Here is a 20,596-nt window from a genome sequence, read left to right as displayed (position 1 = left end):
TGATTGAATTAGAATTAAATATGTCTCTTTCACTTCCCAGAACTGACCACAGCTGAGGACACTACCCTAACGTGTGAGCCCTGGGCCCTCAGCACCCAGATGGCATCGCTGGCCTCTGAGGAATTTAAGCAAGTGGGGCTCACAAAAGCTGTTTTATCAGCCCACACACAGAAGGAGGAAAGGAATTATGTTGATAAATTCCGAGAAAAGATCTTGTCATCACCCTTCAGCTCCTATCTTCAGCAAGAAAGCAGAAGCAAAGCTAAATATTCGTATATTCAAGGTAATTTTTTTTTAATGTATTCCATTTATTTACTTAGCTTTTAATTTTTCAAACCATATGTAAGTACTGGGAAATCAGGAGTAAAGAATAGAAGTTTTGCTTGTAAGTAACTGAAAAATGCTGAAATAGTTTCTTCCATGGCAGTAACTCTAACTCCACACCCAGAACCTTGCTCATCTTTTAGAGCCACGGTTTGCCCTGCTACAGTCTACGTGTTCCTATGCGTAAAGTGTGTATCCCTTTGCAGTCTGTTCATAGTGGCATCCTTATGTTTGGTGGATTTAATTTTCCATAATATACCTCCATCATTATCCTTCTAGGAAATTCTCCTTCCAAGCAGAGCAGATCAGCTGGTTGCAAGAAAGGGAAGCACAAACGTAAGAAACTGCCGGTGCCATCAGACAGCAGTAGCTCTCACGATACTGTTCGTTCTCACTCCAGAGAAGTGGTTCAGAAAGCACTGTCCCGGAGCCCCTCCAGGGCCTCTCTGCACGCCTCTGGCCTGACACTACCATCTGCAGTGATGGTCCCCAGCCAGGCCCCTTGCCCAGTGCCAGCTTTCCCGCTCCCAGCCATGGCCTCTCTGGAGAGCGAATACACAGCCTTGGTAGCTGCCCTGGAACGTCCGCCCGCACCACCTCTCCCCAGCAGCTTGCAGTCTCTCCCAGCTTTTCCTTCTCCTTACGTGAACCCTTTTGTGACCATTTTCCTGCACGAAGCCCCTCCCTATCCTCTGTTATCATTCTCTCCGTGTCCATTCTTGGGAGCAACAGGCTCTTCCGAGATGCCACCCTCAGTGTCATCAGAGACTCCAAACCTGGAGCCACCCTCCTCAGTCAGCCCGCAGGGCGTGGAGGAAAAATGGGAGGCACAAAGTGAAGAACACCCTTGTACTGAGTCAAGCTGCAGCTCGCCACTGCAGCTAAACTTACTTCAGGAAGAAATGCCCAGATCTTCTGAATCTTCAGATCAGCTGAAAAGGGATATTTGTCCAGAAACTGAGTATGTAAGTGACGCAAGCTTTGAGCACACGCATGGGAAAGAGAATGTGGGTCCTCTTGTTAGCACTAGGGCTCTCGCCTGGACTGAGCATGGCTGCATCTCAGCAGGGCGCATCCTAGCCGTCTGAGCAGTGCGGTAGCTCTGGCTTCTAGGAACTTGGGGTGGAGCTAACCTTCCTGCGTTTAGAAAGCAGGGATGAACTATGTCATGTCCTCATTTCTTAGGTTTTTCCAAATGCTACCTTTAATATTTTCTGTGTGAACTGGGTTTTTATTTTCCTTGAAAATGGAATACCCAGGTATTAAACTTACTGATATGTTCATTGCCTATCCCATGTTATCTGCTGACTTAGAAATGAGTCTGGTCTGGGAAAACAGGAACAAGCCATGTTAATTAGATGTGGATTTGGAGGTTTTCCTTTTCAAGCATAGTTGTAGAGCAGCAGGTGTATAAGGAGGGGGTACAGGCCACCTTTTGGGATTACTAATCAGTGGCACAGACAGTTTATAGTTTCACTGTTATACATGGCATCACCAAAAATAAATATTTTTGGTCACCTTCCTTAAACTTTTTTTTTTTTTTTTTTTTTTTTTTTTTGTGAGGCCAGGGATTGAACCCGGGACTCTGTGTGTGGGAAGGCAGCGCTCAACCAATGAGCCACATCGGCTCCCCTGAGTTGGTTTTTTCGATTGTTTGCTTGTTGTTTTTTCTTTTTAGAAGGCACCTGGGACAGAGCCTGGGGCCTTCCATGTGGGAAGCAGGTGCTCAGCTGCTTGATACACATCCTCTCCTGACTTCCCTTTAACTTTTCATCCCTTTACCTGAAAGACATTTGCAAACTTACCAGGTTAAACTGAAATACGAATTTTCTATATTTAGTTATAGAATACAAGAAGAGTGTGAATATGTACATAAAACTTTTCTTCAATCTTCCCCTCAAGATATAACAGACTGTCAAAATCTGATGGTCCATATCAAAAAATGTGGTCAGTTTTGAAAGCCTGGTATTATTGCACTTGCTGAAAATTGAATGTGAGGTAGTGAGTTACAGTGAGAAAAACTTGGAATAAGACCTGGGCTCAAATCCCAGCTCTGTCACTTGTTAGTTGGGTTGGCTTAGACAAACGGTTTAACCTTCCTTTGCCTTTTGTTTCCTTATTTGAAAATTCAGACTATTAATACTTCATATATTATTCTGGGGATAAAAGAAGTAATCTTTGTATAGTTCTTTTCCCCACTGCAATATAAGCCCCAGGATAGCTGAAACTTTGTCTTGTTGGTACTTATATTTCATGTTTGGAACAGTGCTTAGAACATTGAAAATACTCAATATGTAATTGTTGAATGAATGATAAATTAAACCACACATTTGTGTGGTGCCTTATGTAGTAGGTACTCAGGAAGCAGTAATACCTTTAATATTATATAAAGAGGGACCTAGACAATATTCCTGGGTTCGGGCTGGACTTTTTTTTAAACTTCTCAGTTGTATATATGCATTTTTTGGGAAGTACCAAGGATTGAACCCAGGAACTAGTTCATGGGAAACAGGAGCTCAACCACTGAGCAACATTCACTCCCCCTATATATACATTTTTATTCTGATTAACATGGAGTTTTAGATCTGCCAAGTTACTTTGTAATCTGATGTCTGAGGTACTAAAATTAAGTGTCTTTACTTGTGCCCTTACTTTCTAGCAATATATTACAGGCAACGGTGGGAATAAGGGCAACCATTCTACTGCCAGTGAACTGTCCTCTGTGCTACTTCACAAGGATTCTCCATTCAGAACGGGTTCTGCAGCATCAGGTAGTGCATCAATGTAACTAATTCATCAAACTCTGTGGCCAGGGAAACACTATAAAATGGGCTATATGGGTTGGACACTGATATAGAAGTATTTTTTTTTCTTTTTTTCTTTTCATAAACTTTATTGGGATATAATTTATATACAGTATGATTCACCAACTTTGGTTCTACAAAACAAGAGTTCCTACAAATGTATATTGATATAACTACATACAGTAAGATTCACCAACTCTAGCTCTACAAAACAAGAGTTCTTACAAATGTATACTGATGTGACTACCACCACAATCCCAATATAGAACATTTCCATCATTCCAGAAGGTTCTTTAAGACGCTTACAGACTGATGCCTCAAGAGTCTAAATTCCAGTGATAATGCACTAAAATATCAAAATGTCCAGGTTCAACAAAAGATTACAAAACACACAAAGAAATAGCCCAGGAAAAGGTTCACTGTCAATGAGGAGAACCAGATCTGAGACCTATCAGACACAAAGATTTTTTAAAAAAGATCTTAAATATGTGAAAAAAAATCTAAGGGAAAACAGGGACAAAGAACTAAAGGAAATCAGGAAAAGGATAAGTGAACACAAAGAGAATGCTATTAGAGAGATGGAAATTATGAAAAAGAGCCAATAACAGAGCACAGTAACAGAAATTTAAAATTCCTTAGGTGGGTTCAACAGGAAATTGGAGCTGGTAGAGGAAAGAATTAGAGAAATGAGAGATAAAGACTATTGACATCACTCTGAGGCACCGAAAGAAGAATGAAGAAAAGTGCACAGAGCCAACTAACCTGGGGGCCTCCATCAGGCATAGCAGTATACACATTGGGGGGTTGGGAAAGGGAAAAGAAAGAGAGAAAGGGACAGAAGGACTATTCAAAGAAATAATGGCAAAAAATTTCCCAAATTTAACAAAAGACATGAAGATACACCTCCAAGTTGCTCACCAAACTCCAAACAGGATAAATCCAAATAGACCCACAGTGCACCATGTTAATAATCAAACTGTTGAATGGCAACAATAGAGAATTCTGAGAGCTGCAAGAGAGAAGCAACATGTTGTACAAGTGAGCCTTAACAAGATTAAGTGCCCCTTTCTCACTGGAAACCATTGAGGCAAGAGTGGAGTTGGATGACATATTTAAAACACAGAAGGCAAAAATTTGCCAAACAGAATTCTATATTCAGCAGAAATCTCTTTCAAAAATGAGAGATTAAGACGTTTCTATATTTACACACACACACACACACACACACACACACACAAGAAACTGGGAGAGTTTGTCACTACTAGACCAGCCCTATAAGAGATGCTAAAGAGAGCCCTGCAGGTTGAAAGGAAAGGACAGTAGAGTGAAGCCACATGAAGAAATAAAGAGCTCCAGTGAGAGTTGACATGGGTAAGTATAAAGGCCAGTACTATTGCACTTTTTGTTTCTAACTCCACTTTTTACTCCCTACGGGATCCAAAAGGCAAATTGCATAAACTGTAATGATAAGTCAGTGGTTTTTCAGTCCAGATGTCTAACATGTAATTTGCGACAAGAACTGCAAAAAGGTGGGGGGATGTAGGGGTTTAGGAACATAGTTTGTGTATACCATTGAAGCTAACTGGGAATCAAAGTAAATGAGATGGTTACAGATTTAGGATGTTAAATTTAAGCTGCATGGTAATTCCAAAAAAAATGTTAGAGAATATGCCAGTTCATAGAGACAGAATGTAGAAACAGGGTGCCATGGAGGGGAGAGGGGTAATGGGAAGTTAATGCATAATGGGTAGAGGGTTTCTGTTTGGGGAGATGGGAAAGGTTTAGTAATAGAAGGTAGCGAGGGAACTGCAACATGGCGAATATGATTAATCCTGTTGAATGGGATGATTGGGAGTGGTTGATATCGGAAAGTTTATGTTGTATATATACATTTCCACAGTTTAAAAAAAAAATAGAGCAACTACAGAGACAATGACAATTAAATGCAATACATGATCATGTGAGCTATATATCAATATTAGATTTCTTGAACTTGAAAACTGCATTTAAAGTAGCTACATAAATGAAAATCCTTGTCCTTAGGAAATGCATATGGCAGTATTAAGTGTTCAAGGAGCATGATGTGTAGAACCTACTCTCAAGTGTTTGGAAAATGGATTGGCAAATGGATAAATGAGTAGATAGAGGGATAGATAGAATGATACGGCAAGTGTGGCAGAATGTTAAGTTGGTGGATCTGGCTATCTGGGCAGTTGGGGGTATGTTGGAGTTCTTGTATGGGGTTGTATTATTTTGTAACCGTCCTGTAAGTTTGAAAGTATTTTTTAAAGTGAAATGAATAAATAAATTTTTAAAGGAAATATAATCAGATCCTAAAAATATAAAAATGTGGTTACCCTTTCATAAAATGAAAAATGTGAATTAAAAGTACAAGTTAAAAAACAGTACTTCTGTTTGTCTCTTCTTGTCCTTTGGACTATTTTTTCTCTTAATGTTTTAGTTCTGCATATGTTACAAGCCCTGCCATACATTTTCATTATTTTTGCTTTAAACAGTTATCTTTTGAAGATACTCTTTAAACAAAGAAAATCATCATTTATGTTACCCACATACGTACCTTTTTTTAATTTAGAGAGGCTTTTTTGTTTGCTTTTTAAAAAAACTGTTTAAAAGTCAGTGGGAAGGATCTAGAAGACAATGTCATATGCAAGATAGGAAAGGCCTGCTCTGCTAATCCGAGACTCCAAAGCAGCTGCAGAGTAGGTGTGTGTTCTGAGGCAGGTGACTGGGACGTGTAGACAGTAATTTTGTATGTTTGGTAGCAGGAAGATGATGAATTTCCTTTGTAATGGCTTCTTTTTTTTTTCTTTATAAAATAGAAGGGAGGAGATGAGGTGGTCATGGAGAAGTGGGGCGCGGTGATTGTTGGGGTCGGCTAGCACGCGGGCTAGAGAGCCAGTGAAGGGCTGCCTGGCATTTGGAGGGCCCTTCTTAGGCTGGCGATGATGGAGCACAGTAGAGATCAGTGCCCTCTTGTGCTTGGCTTTCTCCAGTGTGTCTGGCTATTTGGCTTAGGTACAAGGTAGGCTTTATCGGGTGGCATTTTGGTAGTTGTGAAAAGTCAGAGGGAAAAAGAAGTCTAAGGTTTCCCAAAAGTGTTAACAAATGGTAGAACATTGAACTCTAAGCTCAACACTGAGCGAGCTGAAGAAAAGCTAAGGCACTGACTGGGAGATAGAATTTTGTAGCTGGGACATTTAAATAAGCAAACAAGAATGTGAGACTGAAAAGTTTGCAAGTGATGACAAGATCTTGGAGATATAGTGATTACAGGTGATGATGAGGATCAAGGTATGGCCTCGAGTGACTAGAAAGAGATCTTAGGAAGCTAATGGGACTGAGCAGGGTTGGTGGGCACAGGTGGGGTGTGGCTGCCAGGGTGGGGGAGAAAGAAGGCCAGTTTGGCACACTGGGTATTTTCTAATCTGCTGCTGTTTTTTACTTTTTGATAGGAAGCAGTGACAGCAGTATATACTCTACTAGCAGTGATTCTTCCTCTGAAATTTCGCAGAATGAGCAGAAATCTCAGGATGTACAGGAAAAAGAACCTTTTCCCAATTTAGCTGAAGAGTCCATCTGGAGAATGGTAGAGCAGACGCCTGAGCGCATTCTCATGACGTATCAGGTACCTGAGAGGTGAGAAGGCACTTTAAACCCACTTTTATATGAGGTAGCCTTTTAAAATGCAAATTGATGTGTAGTATTTTATACATACCCTTATCAGCCATATTTTAAAATTCATTCATTTGATGAGAAGTGGATGTGGCTCAACTGATAGAGCATCCGCCTACCATATAGGAGGTCCAGGGTTCTAACCCAGGGCCTCCTGGCCCATGTGGTGAGCTGGCCCATGTGCAGTGCTGCCACATGCAAGGAGTGCCATGCCACGCAGGGGTGTCCCCCCATGTAGGGGAGCCCCACACGCAAGGAGAGCCGCCGTGCACGCAAGAAAAGTGCAGCCTGCCCAGGAGTGGTGCCGCACACACGGAGAGCTGATGCAGCAAGATGACATAACGAAAAGAGACACAGATTCCCAGTGCCACCGATAATGCAAGCGAACACAGAAGAACACACAGTGAATGGACACAAGAGAGCAGACAGCAGTGGGGAGGAGCGGGAAGGGGAGAGAAATTAATAAAAAATAAATCTTTAAAAAAAATAAAAATAAATTAAAATTCATTGATTTGAAATTAAACGAAATACGATTTCTTAAATCAAGGGCTTATAGTGGTGCACCACATCTTTTAAGATCTGAACTGGATGGTATATGTCATGGGACAAGAAAAGAAAGAAAGTGCTTTCCAAAATGGCACACAAGTCAAGAACTTGTCTTTTTAGATTCTAGGTTTTTTCCCCCCACTCTAAAAAAAAGAGAAGAGCTGAGGGAAATCTTTCTTCTATATACCTCACTTACACTATACATGTATTTTCTATGAGGGAAAAAACTCCAGATTTACCAACTTGACAGTATTTTTTAATCTATCTGTCACATTTTAACCAGAGATTCAAAGTGTCTTAAAAACCCAAAAGAAGTGCTATTTTTAGATGACTCAGCACTGTGTTCTTTACCCATGACTATTAAGGTTCTGTTTGTTTTCAGGGTTAAAGAAGTTGTACTAAAAGAAGACCTAGAAAAGCTCAAGAGCATGAGGCGGCAGCAGCCCCATTTTTCTCTTGGACAAAAGAAGGAGCTGGCCCAGGTGCATTCTTGGATTCAAAGCCAGACTATCCCTCAGGAAATAGACATCCAGGTAAGCGTAATAATGATAGCTTCCATGTAGCAGTGTATTTTGTATGTATTTTGTGCTGGATTCTCTTCTAGGCACTTGATAGATACATTGCACAATCCCCTTGAAAATTTTATTTCTCACAGTTACCTCTTTGGTTCAGCTGTTCTCATCCCTACTTTACAGATAAATAACAAAGGAAGGTAGGCAGATATTAAATACTGTGTATCAAGAGGTGGGAAGATGAGGAGTGAAGTTTAAAATTATAACTAGAGAGTAAAGCTGGGAGTTCCAAAAAGTGTAATATTAAAATAGGCTTAAAAGCAAAACCCTCATTGAAATCCTCACCCAGCACAACCTCCATTTTTAAAGGAAAGAATAATACCTGCCATTTAGGAATGGCTAGTTACAGTCTTGCCAAAAAGTAGGACCTTGACTCTGGACTGGTCATTGTAAGTGTCATTTTTAAAATGTCATTTTTCTGGCTTTTTAGTAGAAAGGAAGGAAGAATAAGCCCCAAAACAATAGAAAGTACTTAAGCAATTGCTATTGTTTACTTCCTAATGAACAATAATGAATGTTTTCAGATGTGAATTGGCTAAGTTGGGGAAGGAGAAATCTGTTGGTTGACCAGTTTTTTGCTGATTTTAAGCCTTGTCAGATGGCATTGCCATCAAATAACCTGCCTGCTGCTTTTCTCTTCTGGAGGGTTGTGTCACTTGCAAGAACAAAGGTTCAGTTGGTGGTTCTGCACAATCCTGCGAACAGGGTCCAGCCGTGGACAGCAGTTGATGGCCATGAAGATACTCCTTCTCACCCTTCAGAGACATGTGGGACAGCTCGACCTCTTTCTGTATCTCCTTAACCCTGGGCTCTTAAATGGCCATGAAGTTACTAGTGAAGGTTAAGGTTTTTCCTTCTCGATTTCTTAATAGGCATCATTTTTCTGAAGCAGACATTGTATATAGACTCTCAAACTTTACTTTGTTCTTGATGTATTAAAACTGTCACGTAAGCTCTTTTTCTAGTATAGCTGTTTCCTAAAGAAATTGGATGGCCTCCAAAGAGGCATGTGTACTGCAAGACTTTATTTCAGGTGCCACCCAAAGTAAATTATAATTAAAAATTTAGCTAGAATGAGTCCAAACCTTAGCCTCATTTATTTTTTGTTCTCTTGTTAACAGACATCATTTTCCTCTGTTAGAGAACTTGAAGAAATTCCACCTGTAGGCCATAGTTTTCATAATGGTAAACAAATTTAGTACATTTGGCAAGGCTTGGTACAGCTTGGTGCTTTCCTGCCATAGCTGAGATAAGACAGTTGAGTTCTTTTCTCTTACTACACAGTACAGGGCACTGTAGTATTTACCAAAATATAGTGCCCATTAGTGTAGCTGGAAGCACCTGGTTTTGAATTTTGACCTTCATTGCTGTAGACTCCTTTCCTTTTGATTTTTCACTTTCCACTGAAATTGAGTCTTCTTTTAAAAAGTGAGAAGCTAAAAAGGTGAAAAGCTTATAATGGACTGTCCTTTTAAGCTTTGTCTGTGTATTGTTAAAATGAAAGAGCTTCTCACTCAGTGGTATTTTCCCTTTTTGATGTTTTTGTAAAATAATTGTTGTAAAAAGTTTCAAGAGTTATGTAAAAAGTAGTATTGTTTTTATGTGCTTTTGTGTTTAAATGTTCAGTCTCACCAAAACTAACAGTTAACTCTTTCCAACCACTTGACCCAAAAAGAGGTAGGTCCCCAGTCCCTGCTAGAGGTCTGATTGACACTGCTTTTGTTTGCCCTGTGAGCAGGGGTGGGTGCAGAAGGCTCCTACAGGGAGAAACCCCCGCGGGCTCCGCCATCCCAGCCTCGGGGGCCTGCGCACCTGCCGCCTGGCGGTCCTTCCTCGGCCATTTCTTATGGTGTCTTTTCAGAAGTGAAAGTGATTGTTTACTTCACAGATTAGCTCATTACCTGGTGCTCCTCAGAGAAGTCAGTGATTCCTTCTCAGACTTAGAATAATTTATAAAATTCACACCCCTGAAAACCACAGAAAGAAAATAGAAGAAAATGAAGGTTACATTTACCTTTTGTGTGACATGCAACACACTAACTTTTCTTTTTTCTTTCCTCCCCCCTCCCCCTTTTTTTTTAGGAAAACACTTCTTTCTCCTTTGAAGTTTTATAGCTTTTTGTAAATACCCCTGATAATGATTGGGAGAATCAGCCTATTTATCCATGGTGACCGCTGGACCCTGCCTTGGTAGCTCGGCTTTCTTTTCTAAAGTAGTAGTTTACTGGTTGGAACTTCTATCCTGAGGTATCAGAACCATTTTCACATGCCACCTTTTGACATTTCTTGGAATTTATTACTAGACTCATATTATGAATGAGGTACCTATTGGGTTATGGAGAGCGAACTCTCATAGTCTACTCTGTCTTGAGAGTCTAATGATTCCTGAAGTACTTGTGGTATTGGTCAAGTTGTGTGGTATTTTTGCCCTTGATAAAACAAATTTTAAAAAATTAAACAACTTGGATATTGTTCATCACTATAATCATTGTGACGTTCTTGTGGTAATAAAAATTTTCATTTGTGTAAACCAAAAAGGACATATGCAGCTATCAGAGGCTCATTCTGCATCATGTATGTATATTTTAAACTTGGTTTTCTAATAATATAATCCCTTCTTTTCCATTGTTTCTGGAGATTTGTTTTACCTAAATTTGCTTATTTCTTGCCTTAGTACATGTTTTATGAAGCGTATGTTATACTAGACTTGATTTGAAACTGGTGCTTATTATAGGTGGATCTGCAAAAGCATTTATAAATTCTCATATTTTGATAAGTAGGTAAGTTAGTCCATTTAGAGATCAGGTCCCCCAATGTCCCTACTGCTGGAGGTGAGCCAGGGATGTCCAGCAGGGATGGCCGCTGCCCCCCAGGGGGGCTTTACCCAGTTTTAAGTTCTCTTGTTAACATTTACTAACTTTTTATATTAATGACTATAGAAATTGATATTAAAAACTGTATATTATAAGGCTTCAGTGTTTACATAAATGTTACCCAACATTTGTATTTTCTTGGGTAAGTGGGTCAGGAATTATGAAAAATAGAATGCTGTGTTGAATATGTTAGTTTCACATTTAAGTGAAACCTTTATAATTCACAAGGTAAATCTAATCCAAATTGAAATTTTGTTTCAACTGAGTTTATAATTAACTGTGTAAATTTACTTTTTAATATTTTAACTGGGTACCTTTTTTAAGTAAAAAGAATTTAAAAACTGTCCCTGTAAGACTTGAGATATTTTCTTTCACTGTGTCAGCAAATCTTTGCCCTAAATGTGTATTTTTATATCATTTAGAAATATTTATTATGATACATTGAAAGACCCTGTTATGAAGTTAATATAGACTTTCTCAACAGCACTTTGTGTCCACGTTGTTAAATGTGTCTTAAGTACTTGGCATTTTCAAATTCATTATCTTATTTAATCCTCACTTTAGCATTGTATGGAATTTATTTGAGTCCTGATTATTTGTACATATTTTAATACTTACTAATTTTATTGGCAGATTTATAAAGTTCAATTAAAATTATTCTTACAAATTCTGTAGGGTGAACCTGTGTTTCACAAAATCTGTACAAATGGTGGCATCAAAATCTAGAATTTCAAATAAGATGCTGAAGCCAACAGGGCTTTTTAAAATTTTACATCTTTTAAGTCATTTACACCTTTCTGTTACAAAAACAATACAGAGAAGAATGGCTAAGTATTTATTAAGTGTGACATACAGAGTAGTTCTAAGTGCTTTACATGAATTCTCTCATTCAGTGCTCACAACCACCCACTGAAATAAACACTGTCATTATCCTTATTTTACAGAGAAGGAAACAGATAGGTGACTGGTCAAGGACGCAGAGCTAGTATATGCTGGGAGTAGGGATTTGAGTCTCATGATTTGATTCCAGAGCCCCCATCCAGAAGGATAGTTACCTTAGATCATTCAAGAACATGAGGGATTTTAGAATTCTTCTGTGATGGAATTCCGGCTTAAAGCTTTTTCTGTTATCATAAATTTGGTGGTGCCAACGTCCTGTTTCAGAGAACTGGTATTAGTTTCATTTTGACTCTTGAGAGATACACAATGGTAATGTCATCACTATACTCAGAAGCCAAGCTGCTTCTGAGATTATGCATCTGCTCTTCCAGTTTAAAACATTTTTCCTCAGAGATTTGTTCTTGATTTCTTAAATAAGGAAAAGTGGAAGATGTCTTATGCACTCCATAAGAGATTTGTGAAGTCTGTTGACAAGATCAGTACAAATTAGCTGTTGCTGTTTGCTGCAGGTCTGGAATGTCGCTCCTCCAAAGTGCTGTGGTTGGGTGCCAGGACTCAGGCAGGGGAGCTGCCCAGTGATGACTTCTCACCCTTAAAACTAGAGGGCCTGTGCAGTGCATGTGCCGCAATGATGGAAGGGGTTGTTGATGTGGGAGGAGTGGGGTAGGGAAGGTGGTGGGTATATGGGGACCTCATATTTTTTTAATGTAACATTTAAAAGAAAATAAAGAAGAAAAAATAAATAAATAAAATAGAGGGACTATATGCGCATGTATGTGCCAGAAGCTGTGCAAAGCTCTTAAGAGTGCGCAGCATATATTCTGTGTATATATGAACTACAGTTATGTAGTTGTATTAATAGAATATAAATTCAGATTTGCACACACGTATGTGAGTTTTTAGAATTAATAAACCTGGCTGTTTCTTCTGCTTCACACTCCTAAATCCCACCTCAGCTCTCTTCCTCTCTGTAGTGAACAGATTTAAAAGGCATTTGTCCCTAGTTTAAGTGAACTGAGATCAAACAGGTTTCAGTGTTAAAAGATTGAAATTTCTGGTGTTGAGTCCTGTGGTCAGCTAAGAGAGATGCAGCCTGAGCCTGACTTCCCCGTCAGAAGCTCAGGAGAAGGCGGGTCGTGCCAGCCTCTCATCTTCAGGCATCCTGCTCTTTGGAGGCTTTCCCAAACTAAGATACTGATTTAAAAAATAATAACTTATTTTGTCATTTTTAAGGATTGAGAGGACAGCATAACCAAGATGATGTCATTTATTTAAATAACTAATAGTTTAACTGTTTTAACTAAATTTTACTTTTATACCTTTCCTTAGTATTTGCTTCTGTTCAGTTATTAGCTTTTACATTTTCAAGGAATTTTCTAACTGAGGATACATTGAAGGAAAGAAGAATTGTTAAGATTTTTAGGATCTGTTTGTAAATAAACTACTCAATGATATTAGCAAAACATAGAGGCTTTATTTTCTAAAAGAGTACAGTGCCTAGTTTTTCTTTTATGCTATTTTCAAATCAAGGATTTTTACTTTTCTAAGATGGTTGTTTATAAGTTAACCTTAATTAGATGTTCATTTCATGTCACATGCAGTATTTCCAGAAGCATTCAGAGGAGTCTTTTGTTTCTTATATTGTTTCCTATTTCTGGCCAAAAGATGACTCAGTAAACTGTTGAGGTCTTGTCCTGAAAAAGCCTGAAACCAGAACAACCCAAATAAAAACACAGCAGTAAGCAATGAATCAAGAGTCCTGCAAGAAAAGGGAATCTGTAGTCCAGACACAGGACTTTGAACAGCATTTGCCTGTTGTCCTCTGGGATGCAATGTAGTAAAGCTGCGTGTTCTGGGCCCCTCCATCTAACTGCTGGCCCGTCCAGCCTGCGTAACCCAGTGAGCACCATGAACTTTCCTAAATCTTCGTTGACCTATTTCTGGTTTAGCCAGTCATCTATCAGTAACGTGCTCTGTACTATGTCATCATCTGCATAAAATGGATCTTTAACTTCTTTTAGGGTTGACCCTTGGTTTTCTTTTTATTCTGGAATTTAATGAGCACATCCTACCAGTCCCCTTGTGGTGTTAGTCTTTAACGTCACCCTTCTATTTCGGAAGGGTGGTCGCTTTCACTCAGTCCCACAGAAAGGCCCCGCCATCCCCGGGGCCGGCTCCTCTTCTGGGGCTGGTTCCACTTGGGCCGGGCCGTCCACCCTCTCCAGGGAGCTGCGTTTTTGTGAGGATGTTAATGGGTGTTACAACAAAAAGGTGTTTGGTCAAAAATGTTTGGGAAATGCTTTGTTAAAGTTAAATAAGTTTCTTTATTTCATAACTCCCTGGAGGCCTTAGCGTGCTGGTGTACAGAAAGAATCCCCAAGGTGGCAGAAGGGCCGTGCACAGTGGTTCAGCACGCCGGGGCCCACGGCCTAGTTTGCCCGCAGGAGCCTCCGGGAAACGCCAGCTGGGTTTCCTGCGAGCACTGCAGGCCCTTGGCTCACTCGTGGTGCTGACCACTGGAGTTTGTCATTCCAGTCCCTGCTGCCCACTTTGACCACAGCCCGAGTGATCTTCAGCTTCTGCTCCCACTGCCCACGGTCCAGCTCCGTGTTCTCAGCTGGTCGGTCCTCTGCTTTTCAAATGCTAGTGTGCTTTCGAATCATCTGAGGCTCTTGTTAAAACCTAAGTATTTATTCATTAGGTCCTGGGTGGGGTCTGAAATTGTGCATTTCTCAGGCTTATGAGTGATGCAGCTGCTGGCCCGTGGGCCACATACCAAGACACTGATTGAAGGGAGCTTGAGCACAGGGACCGTACCTGTTTTTTGTTCTCTTACAACTTGTAATAACTTATGTTTAAAGAAATAGGTATTGGATAAATTCTTGTTGCACTATGATTTAAATATATCAAAATTTGGAAAAATTAATGCTTTGAAATAACACTGGCCAATTATTTTAAGGTGTCATTTCTACCAGGGACACTCCTCCAGTTCATGAATTTAGGATCCTCTAAAATTAACGGTCAAATGTTCAAATGTTAAAACCTAGTTCTCATAAATAGTCACTCACTTCCTCTTGGGTTAAAAATGTTGTTAGTAGGATCTGGAAAACTATTTTTGAAACCGATTCATAATCAGATCTGTTGTCTCTGTCGTAAGCTTGACTCTTTAATATGCACAGAGCGGAGAAATACTAAATTGTGTCTGGTTTCCGGCCCTCTGCTTTTCACACTCAGGCCGTACTGACTGCTTGCAGGCAGGTCCACTTGTCCTACCCTGTGGCATTCACACAAGACACAGCATTTTCCACAGTAAGGTAGCATTAGTAGTTGGTCAAAAGCATTTAGACCAGGTGAATGCTTTTCCATTAAGCAGTGTCTATTAAGTGCTCCATTTTGTTTTCAGAACTTCCTGAGCATTTGTATCAGCATTTTGAGGAATGTCACCTTGGAGAAAATAGGGACAGCTGACAATCTCTTGCTCACTTCCTGTGTGACTGTGCCGAGGACTTTACTTGCATTCTCTCATTCACTCTTCATAGTAACCCTATGAGGTGGGTGTTTTTATCATTCCAGTTTACTGATTAAGAAACTGAGGTGCAGAAAGATGCAGGAGTTTGCTTAAGTAAGTGGAAAACCAGGATTTTTAAAAATTGTACTTGTTAGAAACCAGGCTAGTATTCCCCCCAAATAAAAGTCCACACAGAAAGAAAACAGACCGTGGTGCCAAACTGGTGCTTGCAGGGAGGTTCTGAGAAAAGGGAAGCAGATGTCTGCAGACAGGCTCTGGAAGCCAGGACAAGGAACTGGGTCGTTATTTACTTAGTTTATGTAGCCCATGTTTCTCTCCCAGAACAGTGTCATTTTTTTTAACCTCACTTAGGAGGTAGGACTACAGGGTAAATTCAAAGGCAGTAAAACGAGACAACCTATAAACAAAAGAATCGTTTTGCCTTCTTTCCCTTCTCTCTCTGCACCCAACGTCTCTGGCCGTATGTGCAGAAGTGAAGCACTTTCCAGTTCATCCAAAGTTAGTCTTGTGTCTTAATCAGCTGCTCCCTAGAGTAATAATAGCTATTACTAACTCAGGAAACTTCGGTTAGTTTTTTCTATTCCCTGTTGTGTTTGGGGGTGGGAGTAGTAGGGACAGGGAGATGAATACTCAAAAAACTTGAGATGCTGTTAACATCATTTGTCATTAGTGGTATTTTAACAGAAGTAGAGATGTCACAGTCTAGCTTACAAGCCAACCGAGTAGGAACTGGAGAGGAGGGGAGTGCCTTATGCTTTGAGATATTTGGGTGGTGAAATTAGAGAGGAAAAGTTAAAAGAGTGTTTTTGAATAGAAGGATTATGTTCTTCCTGTAAAGGAACTAGGATGGTAACACCTAGAATCTTCTGGATTTCCAGATGTATTAATAGATACCAATAGTTTTAGACTTTAAAAGATTGTGCTTTAAAGCCAGTCTTTAAGGGACTTGGATTGTACTTGATGGTAGCATTGCCAGTGTGAAATCTGGTGGGTTAGTGGTGTGTACAGTGCATGGGCAGCACGTGTCTGGGGAGCAGGTGGAAGCTGTGGGGGCGTGTGGCCTTGGCCCCAGGACACGTCTCCATCAGCGGCTCCTTGTTGGGGTCAGAGCTGTGGAGGCAGTTCAGCAGGGCACCGGAGGTGCCGCGTGCTGCAGGCTGAGAGCTGCTCCGCTGCAGCCAGCTTGGAAGGCGATGGATGGATCATTTTAGGCTCCTGAGCACATCTGCAGTATTTCTAAAGACTATTAATGAAACTATATATATAAAATTTGACCATATGTAAATGTTTATATGATGAAAGATCATTGATGAAAAAACAAGTAAATGAGTGAAAAAGTCTAAGATTAAGCTGCCACCAGTTTGAAATTTGAGATGCTACATTTCATCTTAAGTATTTTTAAATCATAATGGTAATTTGTAAATTCTTTAAGATGGCAGGGATATCTGAATATTCACTCTTGATTTTTTGTCTCACACCTTTCTCACCATCCCTTTATTGAATAGCATAGATTGTGTAAAATTAATGCAGGTTTTGACCATTAAGATGACTGCCAGTTAGGAGCTCAGTAACTCTGGAAGTTGAGAGATGTTCGTGAGTGACGCACAGTGCTTGAAATTTATCAGAGCTCCTGCCTGAGAGAAATTTTTATAGGCTAAAAGTAAATCAATGGCTTAGGAGAGTTTCTCTTTTTTCCTTTATTTAAAATAAAAGTACCCCAATTGAAGATAAGATAAAGTCTAGTTAATTTACTTTATGAAACCTAATACCTACCCAGCCTTTTTCATTTCTTAAATGAAATTCAGAAAATAGCAAAGTAAGTATTTGATACATTGTTTAAAACCCAACTGAGACTTGAACTGAATTGAATGAAGCATAAACCAAAGGAGAAGTTAACTGTACTTGGAAATCTATGATATCCCTAGCTCCAGCTTGTCATTTTAAAATTTTTAATAAACACTTTCTAGTTCCTATTTCACCTATCAACTGGTTACTTTTAATTTAAAATAAGAGCAAATAAATGTATTATTAAGCTACAATTGGAATAACCAGTTCTACACTCAACCAGTGTAGAACTTGGTTCATTTAAAAGAAAAACTAAAGTGGAATTTTAAAATTGAAAAAAAAAAGTTGACTGTATTAGTCAGCCAAAGGGGTACTGATGCAAAGTACCAGAAATTGCGTGGTTTTTATACAGGGTATTTATTTGGGGTAGGAGCTTACAGATACCAGGTCATAGAGCATGAGTTACTTCCCTCACCAAAGTCTATTTCCACGTGTTGGAGCAAGATGGCAGCCAACGGCTGCAAGGGTTCAGGCTTCCTGGGCTCCTCCCTTCCAGGATCTTATTTCTCCCTGGATTCAAAGTTCCTTTCTTCCCAGGGCTTGCTTCTTCCTGGGGTTGGCTTCTCTTTCCTCTTGTGAGCGTATTTCCCAGGGCTTCAGCTTAAGGCTTCAGCATCAAACTCCAGCATCAAAAACCCTTGCATCAAAAGCTCCAACTCTGTCCTTTGCCATGCCTTTTATCTGTGAGTCCCCACCCACCAAGGGGTGGAGACTCAACGCCCTAATCACAACTCAATCATGCCCAGTAATAGAACAGTTTACAGACATAATCCAGTATCTATTTTTGAGATTCATAGCTATATCAAACTGCTACATTGACCAAACGAAAGTTTATTAGAGGTGACATGAAATAACCAATACAACCCTTCTATTTTGACATTGTAGAAATGAAAAAAACACAACTATCCATTACTGAATCTAAAATGTGGAACAAATATCCTCTACTAATTCTTTTCATCACTGAAAATATAAGTATGTCAAGATTCCTTTAAGCGAGAATTCCCATCCTTGTCTCTAGGATTGCATTTAAGACCTTTGAAGACTCGCTTTAGACTGACATGGGGGGAAAATCCATCTTCCCTGAGAGTTGAGGGTACCCTTCACTGGGGTCAGTAACAGGAGGAGGCAAGAGGATTGTAGAATCCTTTGAAAAGCAAGCAGAGGATCAGCTTATCCGTCATGGTACAGGGCAGGAGGCTTCCTTCTTGGCTTCGTTGTAAAGAATTTTCCCTTGCTTTTCTCATTCTGAGGTCACTCTATATTATCCCATGACCTCATAAATATCATCCCCTCCAAAACATGAATTGATTGGCTATGGAGTCTAAAAAGCAATCACTTTGCATTGATGTCATCTTTCAAGGTAATGATTCATAGACAATAAGTTTACTCTCTAGTGTACAAAGCAGGTACTATATAAAGAAAAGTTAAGTGTATAAATCTGGCATAAAAACAGTAATAAATCATGAGTTAAAGGGTCAGACAGAACTGGAGTGGCTAAGGCGTGAGACAACGGCTCATGGGTCCTTGCAGAACTGACAAGGAGCATGGTGGGAAGGGCGCTGGACTTCCTTCTTTAAAAAATCCTGAGGTGAAGAGGTGAGTCACAGTGTTGTGTTTGGGGCCGCCATGCCAGAAGAATCACAATCTGTGGATTAAAACTTAAAACTTATTTACTTTAAAATAGTAAAGTTAAAATGCAGATGTTCCACAACAGTGTAAGGTGTTGGTGGAAGAGTGATGTATGGGAATTCTGCACATTACACATGATGGTTTTGTAAGCTCACAACTTCTGTAATAATACAGACGTGGCTCAACTGATAGAGCATCTGCCTTCCATATGGAGGGGCCAGGGTTCGATATCCAGGGCCTCCTGACCTGTGTGATGAGCTGGCCCATGCGCAGTGCTATCGTGCGCAAGGAGTGCCATGCCACGCAAGGGCGCCCCCTCATAGGGGTGCCTCATGTGTAAGGGTGTCCCACGTGCAAGGAGTGTGCCCCGCAAGGAGACCACCCACCCCGCGTGATAAAAGTGCAGCCTGCCCAGAAGTGGAGCTGCCCACATGGAGAGCTGACGCAGCAAGATGACACAACAAAAAAAAGTTTCCCCGTGCCACCTGACAATGCAAGCGGACGCAGAAGAACACACAACAAATAGACAAAAAGAGCAGACAATGCGGGGGAAAGGAGGAGAGAAAAAAATCTTTCAGAACATTTTTTTAAAGGTGAAACATACAGCAAGGGCACGGATGTGGCTCAGGCAGTTGGGCATTCATCTCCCACATGGGAGGTCCTGGGTTCGGTTTCTGGTACCTCCTAAAGAATAAGGGACATGAAAAAAAAAAGAGCAAACAATGAGCAAGACAACAAGCAAACAACAAGCTGACCACGAGCAAAAACAAGCAGGAAACAGATGTGGTTCAGGCAATTGAGTGCCCGCCTCCCACATGGGAGGCCCCAGGTTTGGTTCCCGCAGACAATGAGCAAACAGATGAGGGAACCCTCTGAGGATTGGGGGTGGAGAGGATTTTTTTAAAAAAGCAAACATTCAGGTTCAAGGCAAGTTCTGTGCATATGCTTGCCCTCATAGAAAACTACAGTCACTGAGTCTTCAGAAAAACGAAACAACTTTCCTTAAAAGTCAGAGATGGTTCACCAAGAATGGATGAAGAGGGAAACAGACTTGGCCCAGTGGTTAGGGCATCTGCCTACCACATGGGAGGTCCGCGGTTCAAACCCCGGGCCTCCTTGACCCGTGTGGAGCTGGCCCAAGCGCAGTGCTGATGCGCGCAAGGAGTGCCGCGCCACGCAGGGGTGTCCCCCGCGTAAGGGAGCCCCACGCGCAAGGAGTGCGTCCGTAAGGAGAGCCGCCCAGCGCCAGAGAAAGTGCAGCCTGCCCAGGAATGGCGCTGCCCACACATCCCGTGCCGCTGATGACAACAGAAGCGGACAAAGAAACAAGACGCAGCAAATAGACACAGAGAACAGACAACCGGGGGAGGGGGGGGGAATTAAATAAATAAATCTAAGATAATAAATAAATAAAGCAAAATCTCACATCATTTAAAAAAAAAATAATGGATGAAGAGGGGAGTCGATGTGGCTCGAGCAGTTGGGCACCTGCCTCACATGGGAGGTCCTGATTTTGGTTCCTGGTGCCACCTCAAGAAGATGAGCAGAGACAGCAAGCAGACAACAAGCAGAGGAGGGAGCCATGCGGGCAGGGCTGGGGGTGGAGAATGGATGAAGAACGTACCCTAGAAACTTTGCTGCTCAATAGTTCCAGGACTTGCCTGCTGCTCACCAGCTCTACCCTCCACACTATCCAGCCAAGCCCACACAGTGGTCTGACGGCGTCCTCCGCTGTGCCCGCCTCATTCTAGTCTCAGACACAGCGCAGGGTGCTTGCCGTTGTGGGCGCTCGGTTCCCTGGTGTGGCTGGCCATCCTCACCTTGTTCGTTGTCCTGAGTGAGTTCAACAAACCGGAGAGGAGGTGTGGCAGCTCGGCTGAG

General features: G+C 40.9%; 1 protein-coding gene across 1 annotated transcript in view; it reads left to right on the top strand.

Moving 5' to 3' along the window:
• PER3 (period circadian regulator 3) overlaps positions 1-11,482 on the top strand; it is a 94,795-nt gene extending 83,313 nt beyond the window's left edge. The window contains exons 17-22 of the mRNA XM_058304736.2: positions 41-283; positions 604-1,289; positions 2,984-3,095; positions 6,602-6,785; positions 7,750-7,900; positions 8,585-11,482. Of these exons, the coding sequence (XP_058160719.1) occupies positions 41-283; positions 604-1,289; positions 2,984-3,095; positions 6,602-6,785; positions 7,750-7,900; positions 8,585-8,668 (1,460 nt within the window). The 3' untranslated portion in view covers positions 8,669-11,482. The remainder of the gene's footprint in view (positions 1-40; positions 284-603; positions 1,290-2,983; positions 3,096-6,601; positions 6,786-7,749; positions 7,901-8,584) is intronic.
• The last annotated feature ends 9,114 nt before the right edge of the window (positions 11,483-20,596 follow it).

Source organism: Dasypus novemcinctus, chromosome 9 (genome assembly GCF_030445035.2).
Source record: "Dasypus novemcinctus isolate mDasNov1 chromosome 9, mDasNov1.1.hap2, whole genome shotgun sequence".
Taxonomy (NCBI): Eukaryota; Metazoa; Chordata; class Mammalia; order Cingulata; family Dasypodidae; genus Dasypus; species Dasypus novemcinctus.
The sequence above is the reverse complement of the archived record's forward strand: the minus strand, read 5'-3'. Positions and strand labels throughout refer to the sequence as shown.